The 20,983-nt window shown below is 56.1% G+C and overlaps 1 protein-coding gene across 3 annotated transcripts in view; it reads right to left on the minus strand.

Annotated features, from left to right (window-relative positions):
* Positions 1-20,983, minus strand: part of LOC105480714 (thioredoxin reductase 2) — a 68,336-nt gene that overhangs the window by 6,337 nt on the left and 41,016 nt on the right. For 2 of the 3 annotated variants that reach the window (XM_011739836.3, XM_011739835.3), the window contains exons 9-12: positions 17,729-17,748; positions 16,754-16,845; positions 14,675-14,849; positions 1,408-1,544 (exon numbers count right to left, since the gene is read on the minus strand). In XM_011739836.3, coding sequence (XP_011738138.1) covers positions 1,408-1,544; positions 14,675-14,849; positions 16,754-16,845; positions 17,729-17,748 — 424 coding nt within the window. Of the gene's footprint in view, positions 1-1,407; positions 1,545-14,215; positions 14,469-14,674; positions 14,850-16,753; positions 16,846-17,728; positions 17,749-20,983 lie in introns of those variants that run through there. The other variant, XM_011739837.3, reaches the window with a different exon arrangement.

Here is a 20,983-nt window from a genome sequence, read left to right on the forward strand (position 1 = left end):
CGAGATGGGCCCTACAGGACCCTGCTGGGTCCGCCTGGAGCCTCAGAGTGTGACCTTATTTGGAAATAAGTTCTTTGCAGATATAATTAAAGTAAGGATGGAGATGAAGTCATCCTGGATTAGGGTGGACCCTAAATCCAATGACAGAGAAACTGTAAGAAGCAAATCAGGGCCCAGAGACACACCCAGGAGACTGTCACGTGATGATGAGGCAGAGAGAGGAGTGATACAGCCACAACCCGAGGGACGCCGGAGGTGTCCTGCCCCAGAGGCTTCTGAGAGAGCCTGGCCCAGCTGACACTTTTTGAGATGGAGTCTCGCTGTCACCCAGGCTGGAGTGCAATGGCACGATCTTGGCTCATGGTAACCTCCACCTTCCTCCTCCCGAGTTCAAATGATTCTCCTGCCTCAGCCTCCCGGGTAGCTGGGATTACAGATACGTGCCACCACGCCTGGCTAATTTTTGTATTTTTTTAGTAGAGACGGTTTCACCATGTTGGCTAGGCTGGTCTTGAACTCCTGACCTCAAGTAATCTGCCTTGGCGTCCCAAAGTGCTGGGATTATAAGCATGAGACACCGCACCCAGTCCCAGCTGACACTTTGATTTCAGACTACTGCCCCCAAACGTGAGAGAATCCATGTCTGCTGTTCTGGGCCACCCGTGTGTGGTGATTTAGTTGTGCAGCCCCAGGACGCTGACACCAACAGGTCTCGCTACAAAGAAGCTCTCAGGGACACTCCAGAGCCACTCTCAGCAGCAGGCACTGGACACATGCAGGACAGGCAGAGCACTCCTGAGGCTGCCGGGCTGCAGCATCCCAAGACTGACCACCCAGGTCCCTTACTGGGGCCATGGGTAAGGAGGGCTCCAGAGCCCCCACCCAGGAAAGACTGGAGCTGATCTTCACAGCAGCAGCTGAGAGCAAAGGACCTGTCCCGGTGTGACACCCAGAGAGGCAAGCCAGGGGATACGAAGGTGGGGAGGGCGGGGCCAGGTGGGCCCAAACTGGACCTGCCTCAACCCTGTGGGGACAGGATGGCCCCACGGCCATGTCCAGTGGTGGCATTTCTAAGCCTATGCCTCCAGCCTACCTGCCGGGGGTTGGGGCCTGCGCGCAGAACTGACCCATGCCCAGTTCCCAGCAGGCGTCCACCGCTGGTGCTTGCAGCTGTCTTTAGGCCTTCCACACTCCCGCCACAGAAAGGAAAGGAAAGGCAGAGAGCTGAGGCCCAAGTCCAGGTTGCCCCAGAACTCCAGACAGGCTGGACCTGGGGTTTGACCCAGAGCCTCTGTGATCAGAGAAAGTGTTGTTTCTCTCCCACAGGACAGAAGCAGCCGGAGCCCAGCGAGCAGGGGTGGTGGGGCAGGCAGGGGCAGGGGCCTGGTCCCAGGACGCATGCCGTACCTCCACCACGTCACCAATGGCGTAGATGTGGGGCACAGAGGTGCCTTCCCGGGAGTCCACCAGGATCTTCTGAGTGTCGGGGCTAGTATCTACCCCAGCCTTCTCCAAATTCAGACTTCTGGTGTCTGGTACTCGACCTGAAGGAAATAGAGAGGGGGCTGAAAGGTCATCTTCAGTGGCTTTGACCTAGAGCTGTTGTATTTAAACTATTTCTCAGAATGTCCACTTACAGACCGGGTACGGTGGCTCATGCCTGTAATCCCAGCACTGTGGGAGGACGAGGTGGGCGGATCACCTGAGGTCAGGAGTTCGAGAACAGCCTGGCCAACATGATGAAACCCTGTCTCAGCCGGGCGCGATGGCTCACGTCTGTAATCCCAACACTTTGGGAGGCCGAGGCAAGTGGATCACCTGAGGTCTGGAGTTCAAAACCAGCCCGGCCAACATAGTGAAACCCCATCTCTACTAAAAATACAAAATTACCTAGGCATAGTGGTGCACACCTATAGTCCCAGCTACTCAGGAGACTGAATCGCTTGAACCCAGGAGGCGGAGGCTGCAGTGAGCTGAGATTGCACCATTGCGCTCCAGCCTGGGCGACAAGAGCAAAACTCTGTCTCAAAACAAACAAACAAACAAAAACAAAAACAGAAAAGTAAAGAAAAGAAACCCTGTCTCTACTAAAAATACAAAAATTAGCTGGGTGTGGTGGTGTGCACCTGTAGTCCCAGCTACTTGGGAGGGTGAGGTATGGGAATCACTTGAACCCGGGAGGTGGAGGTTGCAGTGAGCCAAGATCACACCACTGCACTCCAGCCTGGGTGAGAGAGTGAGACTCTGTCTCAAGAAAAAAGAATGTCCACTTAGAACCGGCCAAAAGTGAAGCACCAGCAGCGCAGAGGGGCTCCTGGCCTCTGCAGGAGGTGGCAGGCAGGTCTGAAACAGATGCTGGTCAGATGACAGCTGGCACAGGAGACAAGGCGGGGTGCCACCCGCGGAGACCAGTTGACCTTAGACTGGTTCCTGGCATGCAGGAAAGGAAGAGGCACTTGCCAATGCTGGGGCTCCCTGACATCAAAGAGTGCTAAGTGTGGGATTCCAGAACCTTCCACATGCCCAGGCCTCAGGCCCTGCTGCAGGGCCACCAGCACAGTGCCAATGGCTCTGGTACCGACTTCATCCGGAGAAACCAGCCCTTCGTGGGGAGCTGCTGGCACCTGGCCTGCCTGGTCACCCTGCATCTGTCTGTAGCACTGCAGCCTGATACCATCAGGCAGTGAGACCGAGAGTCCAGAGGGGCCTCCTTCGAGGACACCTGCAGGCTCCCGATGGCCTCCTCCCTATCTGGACAGGCTGAAGAGGAGCCGGCCACACCCTGGACTGTACCCCAACAATGCTCAAGTCCTGGGTCTGGCCCTCTGCCCAGGTAGGGCCTGAAGGTCTCTCCCCATTAGGGGAAAGGAAGCCCCCCCAACCCACTAGCAGAGGGCCAAGTGAGCAGAGCTAGCAGCTGGGTCTCCCGCCTGCTCTGTGCTGCAGCCCCCCGTGGCTGCCTGGCACACAGCCCCAGCCTAGAGACCTCAGGGCCGAGGGGAGCTGAGCTAAGGGGCAGCGTCCTAACTACACCATGCCCATTCTAGGGGGCAGCTGGCTCAGCTGATCCTGCTCTTGGGTGCAAAGGTCAAGAGGGGCAGGGGATGGCCAGTCCAGGGGGTCAGCACAGCTGCCCCCTGCCAGTCTCCACATAGCCTGGGGCCCGGAGAGAGGGCACCGCATAGGCCTCTTCACAGCCCAAGGGCCAGCAGAGGTCCCTTCCTCCCCTAACTCAGATGGGTGTGGCTTTGCCAGGCCGGCGGGCGGCCACAGCAGCTTTTCCCTCCCAATCCCAGCTGCTCTCGGCTCCCAGGGGCTCAGGATGATCCACCGATGGCAAAGGCGGTTTGGCGTCAAAGGCATAGGACCCCTGCTCATTGTGGCTGCGACAAACCAGCTGCTGGCCGGCATGTGGGTGGCGCCCACCTAAGCATCTGGAAGCTGAAGCTCCCGTGAAAGGGAACCCTTAAGTCTCCAGCTGCCGTCCTGGGGCGGGAGTCAAAACATACAAACTTGGCTAAGCCGGCTTGCGGGAGGCTGGCTCCAGCCTCTGTGCTCTGCTCAGCCGCAGGAATTGGGTGCCGGGAGGGCTGGCACCGGCTGGGGATCAGCCCAGACACAGGGGATGCCAGCCCACATCAGAGGAAGGAGCTGGGCCCCATGGGCAGGGCTGGGGCACAAAGGAGGAGCCGAGGTCCCTGCAGGCAGGGGGCTCACACCCAGCCCTCTGGTCCCTCCCCAACCTGGTGTCCAGCCCACCAGACCCAGTACTTCCTGGTGCCTGTGGGAATAGAACATCTGACGCTGCACCCACACTCTCCTCTGCATGCTTGCCTGGCTGGTCCCAGGAAGCCAAGGCACTCATCATGTTCCTCATGATAACTATGGCAACTATAGACCTTGCAGGTGCTGACCAAACCCTGTCCCCAGGTCTGAAGGAAATAAAGATAAATTTAAAAGTAGTCACAAGAGATAAAAGAGGCGTGGAATTAGGTGGCCCATCCAAAGCCGGGACTCTTCTGCACACGCTGTGTGGATCCCTCTGGGAAGTTGGTGGGAATGTGATGGAGCCACTAATGTGAAAAGCATGACAACAGGACAGGCTGGATGGCCAGGGGAGAGAGGGCTGCGTGGCACAGACACACCTGGCCCTGCAGGGACTCCATAGCCCATTAGGGAAGAACAGCAAAGAAAGAGTGAGTGGCCTGTGGCAGGTAGCAGGCTCAGCCCTGAGGAGGGCAGCCAAGGGCACAGTGGGGTTAGAAGCTGGGCCGGTGGGACGTGGCTGGGAGTGGGTGCAGGGAAGAGGCCTGTTCCACTTGGGTGGGGCCACGTCCCCAGCTGTGGCCAGCCCTGATGGCAGGACACCAAGCCCTGAGCCCCACTATGGGTCTTGCAAGCAAAGGACTGGGCAGTGGCCAGAGAAGGGCCAGATATCCCTGCTGGTGCTGGACAGCCAGTCAGGTGTCCTAGACCCCACTGGTTCAGGCCTGGAGCCCTGCAGGAGGGTGAACGACTCGTGCCAAGGTGGGGACCCAGTGGGGCCCGAATGGTGTGAGCAGCAGGATGCAGGCGGCTGTGCCCAGTCAGCTCCCCACCATTTCCCTCCTATGCCAGGATAAAGGCGCACCACTCAGGCCATTTGGGGAAAGAAGGGCGCCTGCACCAGTGTCTTTCGCCCCTGCATGTTGTGCTCTGAGCTTTCCCAGCTGTGCCTGCAGCCCACTGCAGGCCTCCCCATGGAGGGGCTCTGTGCTCCCTGCAGCTCCGTCCTCGCAGCCTTGGCTCTTGAGCGCCCAGTGCAGTGTTTGCCAAGTGCTGCTGAATGGCCCCTCCTGAGGTAGGACATTTGGTGGCTCTCGAGTCTCTGATTCCTAGACACCACCAGGATGGAGACCTGGGGCACCAGCTTGCCATGTGTCAGCTGAGTTCCTGGGGCAGATCCTCAGAAGAAGGGCAGCCAGCTGAGTGGGGACTTCCGGGCGCAGGACAATCCTTAGACTCTGTTCCTTCCGGGGGCAGGCGGCGCACAGCGCTCTCTGTCATGCTGCTTTAATTTGCACTTCTTTGATGACTGGTAAGATGAAGTAATTTTTGGCCACGTGTTTATGAACCGTATTTCCTCTTTTGTAAATTGCCAGTTTCTGCCTTTTCTCATGCATTTATAGGCATCTTCACCATGTTCCTGCTTTGTAAGAGCTTATTACGTAATGGATACATAACACTCTGTCATATTTTCTGCAAACAACAAGGGCATTAAAATTCCAGGTACAGCTCTTCAGACTGCACTCATGAGCAGTCGTGGGCCACAGGATTCGTGGGCAGAGGAAGGGCGCCAGCTCTGTATTCCTTGTGCATGTGAAGCACGAGGGCTCATGGGCCTGCACGCTGTGGACTTACCCGGGCGGCACAGCTACATCAAGGGCACCTTGAAGGACATCCCCTTGCTGAGATGGTCTCCAGGATCCACACCAGTTTAAGCGGCAGACAGAGCTGTCCATCACCACCAAGGGCCTCCACATGGGCCAGTTTGTTTGTGTACTGTAGCAAGAGGGCCCAGCTGGGCGTCGGCAGTGTCCTCCCTGCAGGCACCACACCTGTACCATCAAGCGCTGCCTGGAGGAGAGGCTGGGACCAGGACTTATTGACCTGGGCCTTTGAGAACTACACCGCAGTCACCTCCCCTAGCCTGGAAACCAGGAAGACTCACATGAAGCTGCCCTCCAAGAGGATCATCTCAGCCAACAGAGCTGTGGTCGGCATGGGAGACAGAGGTGGCCAAACTGACCAGCCATCCTGAAGGCAGGCCATGCCCACTACATATAAGGCAAAGAGGAGCTGCTGACCGTGGTGCAGAGTATGGCCACAAGCCCCAAGGAACGTCCCTTCAGAGATGGCAACCACTGGCACGCTGGCAAACCTGCCACTGCAGAGATGCCTCTGCTGGTAGCAAACTGGGTCTCGTTGCTGCCCACTGGGCTTGGTTCAGACTTGGGGCTGATGGGCCCAACAGAGTTTGTCCTTCTGCCAAAAAAATAGTAATTCCAGGTACAAATGGACGTTCTCACTTCCTATGTATATGTGTGGCTGGCCCACAACACTGACACTCAGGAAGCACTGGGCTGAGCACCTCTGCAGCCCGGAGCTGCCTCCAGCCCCAGGCCCAGCAGTGCAGCACCCCTGATGCAGGACAGCCCATCTCCACATGTGGCCCTGGGAGTGCTAGGAGCAGCCGGGCAGGGCAGCCCTCCTCTGATCACAGTGAGAGCCTCACCAGCTGCTCTCAATGGCCCGGGAGATGGAGGGCAGCCACCACGCTTGTCCAGCCAGCCTGGCCCCAAGGAGGGACCAGAGAAGGCTGAAGCCCAAAAACCACCCAGACAGTCACCATGGATCACTCCCACCTATTCTGATGGACACAGGGACAAGGGGACGGCCAGTCACATGCAGTATTACGCACCTCTCTCATCTGTGATAGGAAGAACAGGCATGCCCTCTGATTTCACGCCCGCCTGGGACACATGTTCCCAACAGAGAAGAGCAAGGAGGCGGTGCCCCGGGTGAGAGGTAAGTGCCAGCGGGAGTACAGCAGGGTGAGTCAGTGGCTGTGATCCAGACAGAGGCAGCCGGGGCCAAGCACTGCGCCTGAGGACGAGGGTGTGGAGTGGGAAGCTCCAGGGCTGGTGGGCGATGCGAGGCAGGCAGGGCTTCACACATAGGCCCTGTGGGCCACCTGGCAACTGTCTCACGAGGGATGTGGCCCCCAGAGCCAGCCACTCTCACAGAGCCTGGCCTGCCACTTGCCGCAACGAGGCACCTTGGAACCAGGCACAGAGAAGAGTATATATGCCTTTGGAAATGGAGTTAGATCCTTGAAGCTTATTTTTCTTTTTTTTTTTTTCTTTTTTTATTTTATTTTTTTTGAGACGGAGTCTCGCTTTGTCGCCCAGGCTGGAGTGCAGTGGCCGGATCTCAGCTCACTGCAAGCTCCGCCTCCCGGGTTTACGCCATTCTCCTGCCTCAGCCTCCCGAGTAGCTGGGACTACAGGCGCCCACCACCTCGCCCGGCTAGTTTTTTGTATTTTTAGTAGAGACGGGGTTTCACCATATTAGCCAGGATGGTCTCGATCTCCTGACCTCGTGATCCGCCCGTCTCGGCCTCCCAAAGTGCTGGGATTACAGGCTTGAGCCACCGCGCCCGGCCTGAAGCTTATTTTTCTAAAATACTTATCTTCTTCTTCTTTTTTTTTTTTTTCCAGAATCACCCCTTCTCAATGAGCCCCAGGCCCCTATCCACAGCTCTGAGCCCAGGAAGGGGATGCACCTGCCCTACTGGCCTCGGGTCCCCTCGAGATGCCATGTTAGTTGAATAAATGAGTGAGCCCCGGGGCCTCAATGGGACCTGACTGGCCACTCGCTGTGACCACCAGGGACCCCCAGGCTGTCCCGGGGTATCTTATACCCAGGGAGGCTCCTCAGGGGATGGGGGTGAGCTTCCCCACAGGCAGCATAAGGGCCTTTCCTACTTGAGCTGCCTGCGTGCATTGTGATGTGTGAGACCCCACAGTCAGCCTTGGAGTACAGCGCAGCCTCCAGCTCAGGCCCAGAGGACCCCCAGGAAGGAGCGTGCTCTATGGCGAGTGGTCATTATTGCTTTAACAGTTATTATTAGACCGGGCGCAGTGGCTCATGCTTGTAATCCCAGCACTTTGGGAGGCCGAGGTGGGTGGATCATGACATCAGGGCTTCGATACCAGCCTGGCTAACACAGTGAAACCCCGTCTCTACTAAAAATACAAAAATTAGCTGGATGTGAGGCCGGGCGCGGTGGCTCACGCCTGTAATCCCAGCACTTTGGGAGGCCGAGGCGGGCGGATCACAAGGTCAGGAGATCGAGACCACGGTGAAACCCTGTCTCTACTAAAAATACAAAAAATTAGCCGGGCGCGGTGGCGGGCGCCTGTAGTCCCAGCTACTCAGGAGGCTGAGGCAGGAGAATGGCGTAAACCCAGGAGGCGGAGCTTGCAGCGAGCCAAGATCGCGCCGCTGCACTCCAGCCTGGGCGACAGAGCGAGACTCCGTCTCAAAAAAAAAAAAAAAAAAAAAAAAATTAGCTGGATGTGGTGGTGGTTGCCTGTAATCCCAGCTACTTGGGAGGCTGAGGCAGGAGAATCGCTTGAACCCGGGAGGCAGAGGTTGCAGTGAGCCGAGATCACGCCCTAGGACTCCAGCCTGGGCAACAGAGCTAGACACTGTCTCAAAAACAAACAAATAAAAAACAATTATTATTATTATATTATTAATTATTTGAAAAGAGGTTTTACTCTGTTGCTCAGGCTGGTCTTGAACTCCTGGACTCAAATGATCCTCCCACCTTGGCATTCCAAAGTGTTGGGATTACAGGCATGAGCCACCTCACTCAGCCCTTTAATGATTGTTAACATAACTGCAATTGTAACAGGTTGGCTGCCCTGGGACACCTGCAGACATTAGAGGGTGCATGGTAATATGTATAAATGGTGCCGACCTATCTCTAGAAGACTTTTCACCATGTTGTTCTTTTTTTTTTTTTTTTGAGACGGAGTCTCGCTCTGTAGCCCAGGCTGGAGTGCAGTGGCCGGATCTCAGCTCACTGCAAGCTCCGCCTCCCGGGTCCACGCCATTCTCCTGCCTCAGCCTCCGGAGTAGCTGGGACTACAGGCGCCCGCCACCTCGCCCGGCTAGTTTTTTTTATTTTTGTATTTTTCAGTAGAGACGGGGTTTCACCGTGTTAGCCAGGATGGTCTCGATCTCCTGATCTCGTGATCCGCCCGTCTCGGCCTCCCAAAGTGCTGGGATTACAGGCCTGAGCCACCGTGCCCGGCCTGTTCTTTTTTTTTAAATTGGTTTCCACTCAGTTCTAACCATAAGTACTGAATATGACATGGTAACAAGACCCAGCTCGACATCCATGTATGCAGGTGCTGGCTGGCCTGTCAGATGGCTGTGGGCTCTGGACACGGGTGTGAACTGGCCCTCAAGCCAAGCATGGGGCACCAGGCTGGTGGGTAAGCACAGGGCGCTGCTTCCTGCTACTCTGGCCTGGCCTCTGTGAGGTGTTAGCACCACCATGAGCTAGGGCTGAGCCAACAGTGCTGTCTCAGGAGCAGCAGTGCACGCCCAGGGCCACATGGTGTGGAGGGGAAGGCCGCAGCCACCGCTCATGGGAAGAGCTCCACGAATGTTCATCTTGGCTCCACTTCAAAAAATACCAAACTCACATGCAGACAGATTTGGGTCTCTCTTGATGTAATTAATTACAAACTAAATTTACACTAAAATAAAAAGGTGTTAGACTATCGAAGAGGGGTCTCAGATCCGTATCACCTGCCCAGGGATGGCCACTCCACCCTGAGAGCACGGAGGTGTGGGTGCCAGGGTCACGGCTGGGCCCATCCCCACCGGGAAGAGCATAGCCACAAACTTGGTTTCACGCAGCTGCAGCAAGGCACATCCCTGAGAGCAGTCCTGATGGGCCCACCGCAGGCCCCCTGCCCAGGCAACATCCACACCCACTGCGGCCCCTAAGCCCCGGCTGCGCCCACACCAGCACGGAGGGCATCCAGGAGGAGCCGCCCTTTCCCTCTCACCAGGCTCGGGATGCTCCCATCCATCCCCAGCCTAGGGGACTTGGTTCTTGCTTTCTGCCCTTTCTTGCTGCCTGGCACTCAACAGAGGGACATTCCGCAGGGACTTGTGTAGCTGAATCTGCGGTGTACGGGAGCCATCAGCCAAGCACAGCTGAGCAAAGACGGTTGCCTGCCACGTACACGCCAGCAAGCAGTGCCTGGGTGGAGAGAGGAGCCCCGGGCTGCAGCCCACCCTGGCAACAGCTCCCCTCCTGGGCACCGCCAGCCCCCATCATCATCTTCTGGGCACCCCAGTCTCTCCGGCTATGGTCCAGGCACACGTGCCACGTGGGGCAGACTATACACAGGCAGCTTGTGCGGGTGGCCTCTGTGCGGTACCAGGAGGAAGCCGGGAAGCCAAGCTCCCACGCTCCATGCATGCTGTGTTTCAGGCTCTGATGCTGATTTACACACAGGTGGACATCTCTGAGTTAACTAAGAGAAAGCCCAAAGAGGAAATGGCTTCAGTGGCCAGGGTAAGATCCAGACGGATTCCTTCCCTGGGTCTCGTCTCACCTGCCATACCACAAGGCCCCCGGGCAGACCCAGGGCCACCCTCCCTGGCACTCAGGCACAACAGCTGCCTGGCTGTGGGATCCCCAGGCTCAGCGAGTCCCCTCCTGTGTCTGCTGGCTCTTCTGGCCGTGGGCAGGACTCCCGTGGTGCAGGGAGGGATACGCCAGAGCCTTCAGCATCTTACCCTCAAGAGAGGGACAGAGAACCATCCAGAGGGGCTGGGGACGCCAAAGGGGCACATGACGATCTCAACTTCCAGTTTCTCAGGGCTGCAGTCCAGAGGCAGTCTGTCCTTTCTTTAAAACCAAATTTAAGCTCAACTAGCACTTAGAAGCTTCTGCACTAGGAGGCATTTGCTCAGGACGCCCCAGCCCCACCCTGCTCCCCTAGACAGCCAGGGATTCAGGCCACAACTGGTTAACTCAGTGGGCGAATTCGAGCCCGCAGCGGTGCTGGCTGACTGTCTTCACTCAGCGCTGTAATCGGCACATCTGCAGACAGGAAATCCTCCTCCCTGAAGTTCCCAGTCTATTATCTGAGACACCTGGTGTGGGCGGGTGATTCAGAGACAAACAATGAGCGGGGCCCCCTGCACAGCAATTAACTGCTTTAACTGCTAATATGTTTAATCCACCACGTGGAGATCAAGGCTGCATCGAGGAAGGGGCTCGGGTCCTCCTCAGCTTCCAGACTGCAGGGCCCACTTCGTGATGCCAATGTCCATGGTCCTCGCCAGCTGCGGTCAGGCGCCAGGCACACAGGCAATGGGCAGGGCCAGCACTCAGCCCCACGCGGGAGCTCTGTGCAGCACCTGGGCTCCGTGTGTGTGTGTGTGCGCTGGGCATGGGGGCATCCCCGCTTCCTGTCAGAGCCCAGCTTGTGCGGACGTAGTGCACACCCGGGACAGGAAGCGGAGTCGGAGATGTTGGCATTGCCAGCTGTGCCGCCCCTAGGGCGCTTTATTTTAACCTCCCAGAGTGGATCATCCTTTATTGCAAGTAGAAATAAAGCTTGGTTAAAGGCTTATCGTACAAACCGGCAGAAAACGCTTGCAGTTGCTGACCTGGGAAGTGGCTCCTGAATGTTTACAAAACCTGGCTCTGAGCAGCAGCAAAGTCAGCACATGCCCGAGCGGCCCCCAGCAGGCGTGCAGAAGCCGCGCCGCCCTCGGGAAGCAGGGTCAGAGGCCAAGGACTGCGAAAAGCTTCCACCCCCAGCATCAATCACGCCAGGCAGACTGTCTGGGGGATGCTCATTTTGCAAATACAAAAAAATAAAACAGACTCCTAGCAAGGGAGGATGGGCGTGCAGGCCATGGCAGCTCTGCTGAGTAGGGAGGGGACTTGCTTGTTGCCTGCCAGGCTGACGCCCGGGCTTTCCAGGGACACAGCCCCTGGCCCATTGGTCTGCTACATCCCTGTGGGCTCAGTCGAGGGCGCCCCTCAGCTCAATGGCAAGAGCTCCCTTATGCCATGGGTGAAAGGAGATGTCAGCAGACAGAGGAGGAGGGTTAGGGCGCAGGGGGAGGGAGAAACTCGCCACCTCCCCTTTAGAGTGGAGTTTATTTGGGGTAGGAGGACAAATTTTGAAAGAAAAATAAAGTGGAGTTTATGATGAGAACCATCAGTACACTTCAGAGTCCAAAATGTTACCTAATCCTTCAAAGTGTTTATCATAACAAATTTACTTAAAATCTGCTTTTACAATGTGACTGAGAGCATTGCTCTTGCTGACTGATCACCTCTGGGCCGAGAGCCCTGCATGCACTTGGGCGTCTCAGGTCCTCCCCAGCTGTCACCTCTGGCTGTGCCCACTGCACAAAAGTGAAGGCTCAGCCGCTTCAGGCTGGTTTCCTTGCTCATTTCCCATTCCGAGTGACTGCTGCAGAAGTGCATCACCCTGTGACACAGCTTGTGCCTGCGGGAGCCCTCCCCCAGGGGACACTGACACCTGGCCAGCCCCACGTGAGCCCAGTGAGCTGATGGAGGTGGAGCCGGGGATCTGAGAGGGACCCTAGCTCTGACGTTGGGCTCTCGCAGGGGACAACATACCAGGCTCAGCACGAAAAGGCCTCGGAGAACTAACAACACTGAGTAGGTTGCTTCCGCCTTCAACATGCAAGTTGACAGGGCAACTGGGAAAACTAGGAGCCTAAACTAGACGGCCAGGCACCGAGGCGGATAGGACGTCTGAGCAGGCGCGCTGTGTGTGCCGCCACCCACCCTGATGAGGACGCGCAGCCCTCCTTGGGGTGGCCCATCTGCAACGGCCTCCACGCCCAGCTTTGTAGCAGGCCTGGGACAGGGCAGTGTCTGGGTGATCCCTGTTGGCTCCAGCTGCCCCTCGCCAGTCCCCTCGGACAGCCCCGGCCCAGGTCTGGGCACAGGTATCCCTGGGCTGTGTCCATACTCCCTACACCTGCTCGGCCTCTGCCCCATGCAAAACCGGACCCACACCTGACAGAGAGCAAGACGGTGAGACCAGACTGTGCCCAGCAAGTGGCAGCCAGCCCACACCTGGCCGGGAAATGCCCAGGCCTCTGCCCAGCACTGGAAGGGTGATGTCTTCAGAAGCCTTCGAAATGTGACTTCTGGAAAGGCCTGCAAGATGCCACTCCGGGCATGTGATGACTTGCCAGGCCCAAAGGGACCCACTGGGAAATACTGCAAGCCACGAGAAGGCTGGGCGGAACTTTAAAATGCCTGCATCATTTTTATGTGCTGAAAACAGGCACCTTGTGCACACCCATGTTCACAGCAGCATGATCCACAACAGCCAAAAGATGGAAGCAGCCTAGGTATCCGCTGACAGATGATGGACACACACACAACTCAGCCTTACAGGAAAGAAATGCTGGCACGCGCTACACAAATGCTAACTCTAACAGACGCTACAACATGGACTCGCCCTGGAAAACACTTTGCTAAGAGAAATGAGCCAGTCACAAAAGGACAAACACTGCCTGATTCTACTTACATGAAATCCCTTGAGGAGTCAGATCCACGGAGACAGACAGCGAAGGGTGAGTGCCAGGGGCCGCAGGGAGTGAGTGTTTAAGGGGGACAGAGCTCAGTTTGGAGATAATGGAAAAGTTCCAGAGATGGATGGTCATGCTGGTTGTACGATATGAATGTACTTAGCACCACTGAACTATATACTTTAAAATGCTTAAGATGATGAATTTGATGTTATGTGTATGTCACCACAAGTTTTAAAACTTTCAAATCTATATCATTTTTACGTTAAAAACAACAAACTAGCTTGGCTGGGCATAGTAGCTCAAACCTGTAATCCCAGCACTTAGAAGGCTGAGATGGGAAGATTGATTGAGCCTGGGAGGTGCAGGCTGCAGTGAGCTATGATCACACCACTGCACTCCTCCTAGGCAATAGAGACAGACCCTGTTTCACACACAAAAAAGAAAAAAACCTAGCTGGAAAGCCTGAAGCAGCAAAATATTTAATATGCTAAAGAAAAACTACACACTGGCCAGGTGCGGTGGCTCACACCTGTAATCTCAGCACTTTGGGAGGCCGAGGCGGGTGGATCACGAGCTCAGGAGACCGAGACCATCCTGGCCTACATGGTGAAACACCGTCTCTACTAAAAATACAAAAATTAGCCGGGCATGGTGGTGAGTGCCTGTAGCCCCAGCTACTCAGGAGGCTGAGGCAGGAGAATCGCTTGAATCCGGGAGGTGGAGGTTGCCACTGCACTCCAGCCTGGGCGACAGAGTGAGACTCCATCTCAAAAACATAACAAAACAAAACAAAACAAATCAAGACTTAAACCTGGAAGGTGACATGTAGGATTTATGTGCTGAAACCTTAATAAGCAATCGATCAAGGGCCAGAGAAGGTGAGGACGACTGCCTACTCGCTTCTTTTTTTTCTTTTGAGACGAAGTCTCACTCTGTCTCCCAGGCTGGAGTGCAGTGGCACAATCTCGGCTCACTGCAAGCTCCGCCTCCCGGGTTCACACCATTCTCCTGCCTCAGCCTCCCAAGTAGCTGGGACTACAGGGGCCCGCCACCACGCCCGGCTAATTTTTTGTATTTTTAAGTAGAGACAGGGTTTCACCGTGTTAGCCAGGATGGTCTCGATCTCCTGACCTTGTGATCCGCACACCTCGGCCTCCCAAAGTGCTGGGATTACAGGCATGAGCCACCGCGCCCGGCCCTAGCCGCTCCTTGATGAGGACACCTGGCTGATGCCATCTTGGTATCTTCTCTGGTTTTTCTAGCATGTCCCACAGTGGTGGGGAGACATGCAGAGATGTGAGGTGCTGGGGATGGCAAGATGGGCATAGCCTAGTGTGGGTGCCGCCCCACAGGCCTTCACTGTTGCTCTCGAGGTGTACTGGGGAGTGGCCAACCCACCTGGCAGCCAGCAGGCTGGGGGAGCCCTGGGAGGTGACAGGAAGTGGGGCAAAGATTCTCCATGCATCTTGGGGAGACCGGAGACAGAGTGTGTGGCTCGATGCACCCTTACCTATGGCCCACAGGACGGTGTCGAAGGTGCCTGTGTCCTCCTTGCCAGTGGTGCAGTCCTCCCAGGTGACCTGCAGGTGGCCATCAGGGAGCCTCCTGACTCGGGAGGGGGCACAGCCCCTCAGGAACTGGGTGCCATGAGATGCCATGTGCTCTATGACCATGGAGGACATTTGCTGCAAAACACAAGAAGACAGGCCATGAAGACCAGGTGGCCGTGGGAGAGAGGCCCTGGCCTGCCCTGCTCTCAAAGGCCTCAGTGAGGGGCTGAGAGGGGTCTGTGTGGAAGACGGGGTGGACACCCAGCCCCTGCTCTACGTCCTCTTGTTCTCTGTGGAGTGTCTGGCCCCTGTCCAGGCTCCAAGTCCTCAACCCTGGGCCCTATGGTCAGGACTCACTCAGTCTGTGGGCTCCTCTCTAGATGCTAATTAACTAAGTCTTCATCAGCCAGATACAGCCACACCTGTAATCCCAACCCTTTGGGAGGCTGAGGTGGGAGAATCCCTCAAGCTCAGGAGTTTGAGGCTGCAGTGAACTGTGATCACACCACTGCACCCCAGCCTGGGAGACAGAGTGAGACCCTAGCTCTAAAAGAAAAAATAAACAAGGCCGGGCGCGGTGGCTCACGCCTATAATCCCAGCACTTTGGGAGGCTGAGGCAGGTGGATCACAAGGTCAGGAGATGAGACCATCCTGGCCAACACAGTGAAACTCTGTCTCTACTAAAAAACACAAAAAATTAGCCGGGAGTGGTGGTGGGCACCTGTAGTCCCACCTAACTGGGAGGCTGAGTTAGGAGAATGGCATGAACCCAGGAGGCGGAGCTTGCAGTGAGCCGAGACTGTACCACTGCACTGGGTGACAGAGTGAGACTCTGTCTCAAAAAAAAAAAAAAAAAAAAGGAAAAATGAACAAACAAATCCTGGTACACCTACACATTTCTTTTTTTTTTTTTGAGACGGAGTCTCACTCTGTCACCCAGGCTGGAGTGCAGTGGTGCAGTCTCGGCTCACTACAAGCTCTGCCTCCTGGGTTCATGCCATTCTCCTGCCTTAGCCTCCTGAGTAGCTGGGACTACAGGTGCCCCCCACCACGCCTGGCTAAGTTTTTTTTTTTTTTTAGTAGAGATGGGGTTTCACTGTGTTAGACAGGATGGTCTCAATCTCTTGACCTTGTGATCTGCCCGCCTCGGCCTCCCAAAGTGCTGGGATTACAGGCAAGAGCCACCGCGCCTGGCCCATCTACACATTTCGTAAAAAAACAAAAACAAAAACAAAACAAGAAAAAAACAAAAAACTTAGTCTTCACTAAAATCAATGAGGCTCTGTGAGCTGAGGGTTGGCCGAGGACCCATAGCAGGGCCCGCAGATCTGCACAGCTCACCCTGCATGGGGCCTCCTTCATGGCAGTCATGTAGTGTTGGATGTCTCCACAATGACAACTCCAGACTTCTATTTTAACAGGAGACTTTCCCTTGAAGAGTTTTTAGCTAAAAAAAGAAAATCTCTATTGCTCCACTCTAGGAGCTCATCCTGCTGGCCACATGAGTGTGTGCACCCCAGACACAGATGAAGGCCACTGTACACAGCGCACCTGTCCAGACGCCAAGACCCCACAGGCTGTCTCAGGGCCAGCGCTGCCCTGTGTCCCTCAGCCCAGCTCACACATTACAGCTATTTCACCCTCACTCCCTCAGAGGGGACAGGCAAGGGGAGAGCAGGGAGTCAGGGGTCTCTGAGGTGGGGCTAACACTTCTGCAGCACACACCAGCCTCTTACTAATGGGACGACCCGGAGGGTGACCCTATCTGCCGGCACAAGGCTGGGCAGAGCCTCCCTTCACTGTGCCTGCGGTCGGCTGGAGGCCTCTGTCCAGCCGTGTGCCCCACTGCCACCCTCCTCCCTTGCTCTGGCTGCGTGTTTGCATATTTCCTGGACAACCTCCTCATCCCATTCAAGGGTTATCTCTAAAGATTCAGGCATCACTCATGGCCCATGACTGCACTGCACCTGCCTGGGAGGGGCTGTGGGAGGAAGGGCCGCAGAGCCACAGGGGTGGGAGCTGGGGCCTCTGGCACTACCTGGTCGAAGCCGCGGAGGGGGATGCTGCGTATCATGACGGTGGTGTCCAGCCCGATCCCGGTGAGGAAGCCAGCACACTCCAGGGCCACGTCTGTCAGGTGCCGGCTAAGGAGCACTGGAGATCCTAACTTTGGAAGCAATGGGACAACACCCCGGGGCCCTGTGCCACAGCCCACGCCCCACCCATCCATGGCTGGCCCCGCAGGAGGCTCCCAACTCAAGACCCCCACCTCCACATCTCAAGTGCACAGGCTAGGGTTAGCAAGGAGCCCTCAAGCAGCACCCATGGACTAGGCTGGCCTCTGGCCTCTGCTCCCATGGCCTATCGGTCCCAGCTCCGGGGCAAGGCCTGCATCCTGGTGGATCCCAGTTGGGATGGAGAGAAGTGGCCAGTTCAGGGAGGACCTCAGCCATGGGAGATGCCAGGTGGCTGCTTTCTTCCACCTGTGCTCTTAGCCAGCGGCTTGGGGCTTTTCTTTTTTTTTTTTTGTTTTCTGTTGCCTAGGCTGGAGTGCAGTGGCATGATCTCGGCTCACTGCAACCTCCGCCTCCCAGGTTCAAGCAGTTCCCCTGCCTCAGCTGCCCAAGTAGCTGGGACTATAGGTGTGAGCCACTGTGCCCGGCCAGGGGCTTTCATTTCCCTCAGATGTCCCCTTGACCTCAGGCCCTCCTGCAGCTCCTCTCCTGACCCTCCCTGTCTAACTGTCCCTTCTGAAGGAATGAGTACAGGCCTCATAGCCATGTCCAGCTGTCCCAGCTGTCTCAGTGCCCAGCTCAAGAAGAGCCTCCAGCAATCCCTGGCCAGAGGTCAGCCTCAAACTGTCCCCAGGCACAGGTCCTCCATGCCAAGAGGCCCAGGAAGTGCTTGATCTGAGGCAGCAAAGAGCCTGCCGGAAGGGCGGGCGGCAAGGAGGGACTCAGGGGAAGGAGTGTCCAGTTCCCAGGACGGCCACCTGCACGCTAGCAAAGGATACAGCTGGCCCCGACCACCAACCTGTTACAGAAACAGATACAGAGAGAGAGCACGTGTAAAGCTGAGGCCCTTATTGACCAAGTGAGGTCAGAGAAGAACCCTGCAGCCTTCGTCCAGGCCCTCGGTCAGCTCGTGAGCTCCAAGGCTACTGTTCAAACAGCTTGCACAGGGTGCAAAGCCCACTTTCCAAGTCCACACTGTCAAGCATGTTGTGAATCAGCAAATCACCTGGTGGTGAAGGGCGTGTGTGTCAGTGACAAGTGGTACCTGTCCCCTGGAAGGCACCTGGAGGCATGGAGAAACTTCCACCAGAGCAGCACACGGCTTTCCTTCTTTCCCCCGGGGCCTCTTGGGCTAGGGTGGAAGCCCGGAGATGCTGGGCAGGACGGGGAGGCCACCAGACCGCAAGGGAAGACATCATCTGAGCAGAACACTCTCAAGACCACGGAGGGCCAGGTCAGAGGCACATCCAGCCCTATCACAGCCAGGCGCAGGGCCAGGAGGGCCAGCTCCCCAGAGAGGGGACTGAAGGACCCCAGGGACAGGGGAGGCAGCACAGGACGCTGCGACCAGCAGTCATTGGAAATATTTGCTCTTGTAGTGAAAACACCCTATTGTTCAACTCCACACTCCACATGTGTTTTGCATACACACGTACTCACACACACTTGTATGTGCACACATGCCACACACCTGCATGCACACATGTGCATGCACATACTCTTACATGGGCACACACAAATGTAAACACACACACACTCACATGGGTACACACATTCATTCACATACACATACGCACACACTCATGTAAACACATGCGTGCACACACATGCACACGGGCACAGAACCTAACACGGAACAAGAACTCCCAGCAGGGCAGCTGCACGCGGGTGGGCTCCCACATTACCCTTCAGTCTTTGAACAAGAGGAGGTGATGTAAGGATGGATAAGCCCAATGTCAGTGCTAATCCCAGCAGGTACTAATGATATAATCCCATTTCAAAACGCGGTGTATCCCTTGCAATCATTCTGCAGGTGCCCTGCGGGAAGCATCTGGCGTGCAGCTTCCTCACAGTGGCTGGGGACAGAACCGCGCCACTGTCAGGATTAGGGTGAGCAGACAGAGCTCTGATGGCCGGCTGAGCACAAGGTGGTTACACGCCACACTCGGCATGTGAGGACAGTGAAGGGGGACCCTGGGACCCCCAGCCAAGCAGGACTGCAGAGATGCATTCCCCGCCCCACTCAGGGCCAGCAACACTTGGGAAACAGGCACCATGGTATGCATGCACTTCCACACGTGCACACACACGTAGGCACCACATACACATCTCGACACGGAGGTGCACTTCCAAAATGACAAAACCAAACTCTTTTTGGACTTGCTATACGCAGTGAAAGGTACAAACTTTTGTTTAAGATATGAAGTTATGGCCAGGTGCGGTGGCTCACGCCTGTAATCCCAGCACTTTGGGAGGCCAAGGCAGGCAGATCACAAGGTCAGGAGATCGAGACCATCCTGGCTAACACAGTGAAACCCCGTCTCCACTAAAAATACAAAAAATTAGCTGACCGTGGTGGCGGGCGCCTGTAGTCCCAGCTACTCAGGAGGCTGAGGCAGGAGAATGGCGTGAACCTGGGAGGCGGAGCTTGCAGTGAGCCGTGACTGCGCCACTGCACTCCAGCCTGGGCGACAAGAGCGAGACTCCGTCTCAAAAAAAAGAAAGAAAAAAGATATGAAGTTATGAGTTACTGCAAATATAAACAGAACTCTGCTGCTTTGCATATAGTGTCCCAAATGCAAGGGTGTAACTGGGCGAGAGCCCATGATGCGGTGCCCCTTGCCCCCTGCTCCCAGAGGTGGCTGTGCATGGGCTAGAGGCTTCCTGCTGGGCTGTGCAGGCACCAGGGGAGTGAGGCCAATGCATCGCCTCTGTGGGCAGCTGGGTCCTGCGCATCAGGGCCTTCCTGGCCCTGAAGGCCAACCCTTTTTCAGCAATGGGCCCTGCAGCCGCAGGACAGGGGCCAAGCTGTTCTCCGGGCCTCCTACCTCATTGCTAGGGATATAGCAACACACCCTCCTGATTTCGCCACAAATGTTTGCTGTCTCTGCCACCGACGTGTACATCCCCACCTCCTAGACGATGCTGACCCACCAGGACTGGATTGGGGTGGGGGCAGGTGACTCTCTAGGCCCTCCCTCGGAGCCCCCCCAATGCCCAGGCCTCCTGTCCTGGCACCCACAGGGCACAGGAGAAGCTCCTGCCTCAAGGGCCACCTTCAAAGTCACAGGTGCCCCCATCCCTCAGCTGCCAGCTCTGAATCAGCAACCGAGGGCACAGTTAAGAGGAGGTGGGCACAGTGGGCACATTCCCGAGTGGGCATCATTGATCCTACGTGTTCGGCTGAAATCTCTGAACAGAAGCTCACGTCTCACTCGCGTGGAGGGTCATTTTGGGCCTCTTCTTCTTGTCATGAGCAAGGATTACTGACAGCACTGGTTTTCACTGTATCCCTCCCCACATTGATCAAATTATGTGAATGTTTACCCTTTGAAGAATGCAGGATATGAGAACTCAAACAGAGAACTCCGTTCAGACCAGCTAAAGTAAGAAAATGCCCGAGCAAAATGAGACAGGCACCAAAGCCTCCAGATCACAGGGATAGAGAGTACCCAAAGACAGGGACCTGCAGACACCTTCTTCAGGCCACTCATGGCCCAGCAGGGGTGGGGACAGACAGGAACATGGTGCAGTGACCAACTCACACCATGGCTGGCCACAGGTGGTCAGAGGTGCTGGCCCCAGAAGTCAGGGGACCAGCTCACAGGACCTGCGGGTAGGGGGCTGGAACCACTCAACTTACCACTACATTAAAAGACCCAGAGATTGGGTGTGGTGGGTCATGTGTGCAATCTCAGCACTCTGGAGGCCAAGGTGGACAGACTGCTTGAGCCCAGGAGTTCAAGACCAGCCTGGGCAATATAGCTTGTCCGCATCTATACAAACTAAAAAAATCACTGGGGCATGGTTGTATGCACCTGTAGTCCTGGCTACTCGGGAGGCTGAGGAAGGAGGATTGCGTGAGCCTAGGAGTTTGAGGCTGCAGTAAGCTGCACTCCAGTCTGGGAAACAGAGTGAGACCCTGTCTCTAAAACAAACAAAACAAAACAAACAAAAAATCCATTTTCCATGTGATCCCAGCAGCTCCACTCTCTGTGCTTTTTGGTGTGCAAACATTTTCCAAAGAGGCATAA

The sequence above is a fragment of the Macaca nemestrina genome, chromosome 15 (assembly GCF_043159975.1).
Source record: "Macaca nemestrina isolate mMacNem1 chromosome 15, mMacNem.hap1, whole genome shotgun sequence".
In the NCBI taxonomy this organism is placed as follows: Eukaryota; Metazoa; Chordata; class Mammalia; order Primates; family Cercopithecidae; genus Macaca; species Macaca nemestrina.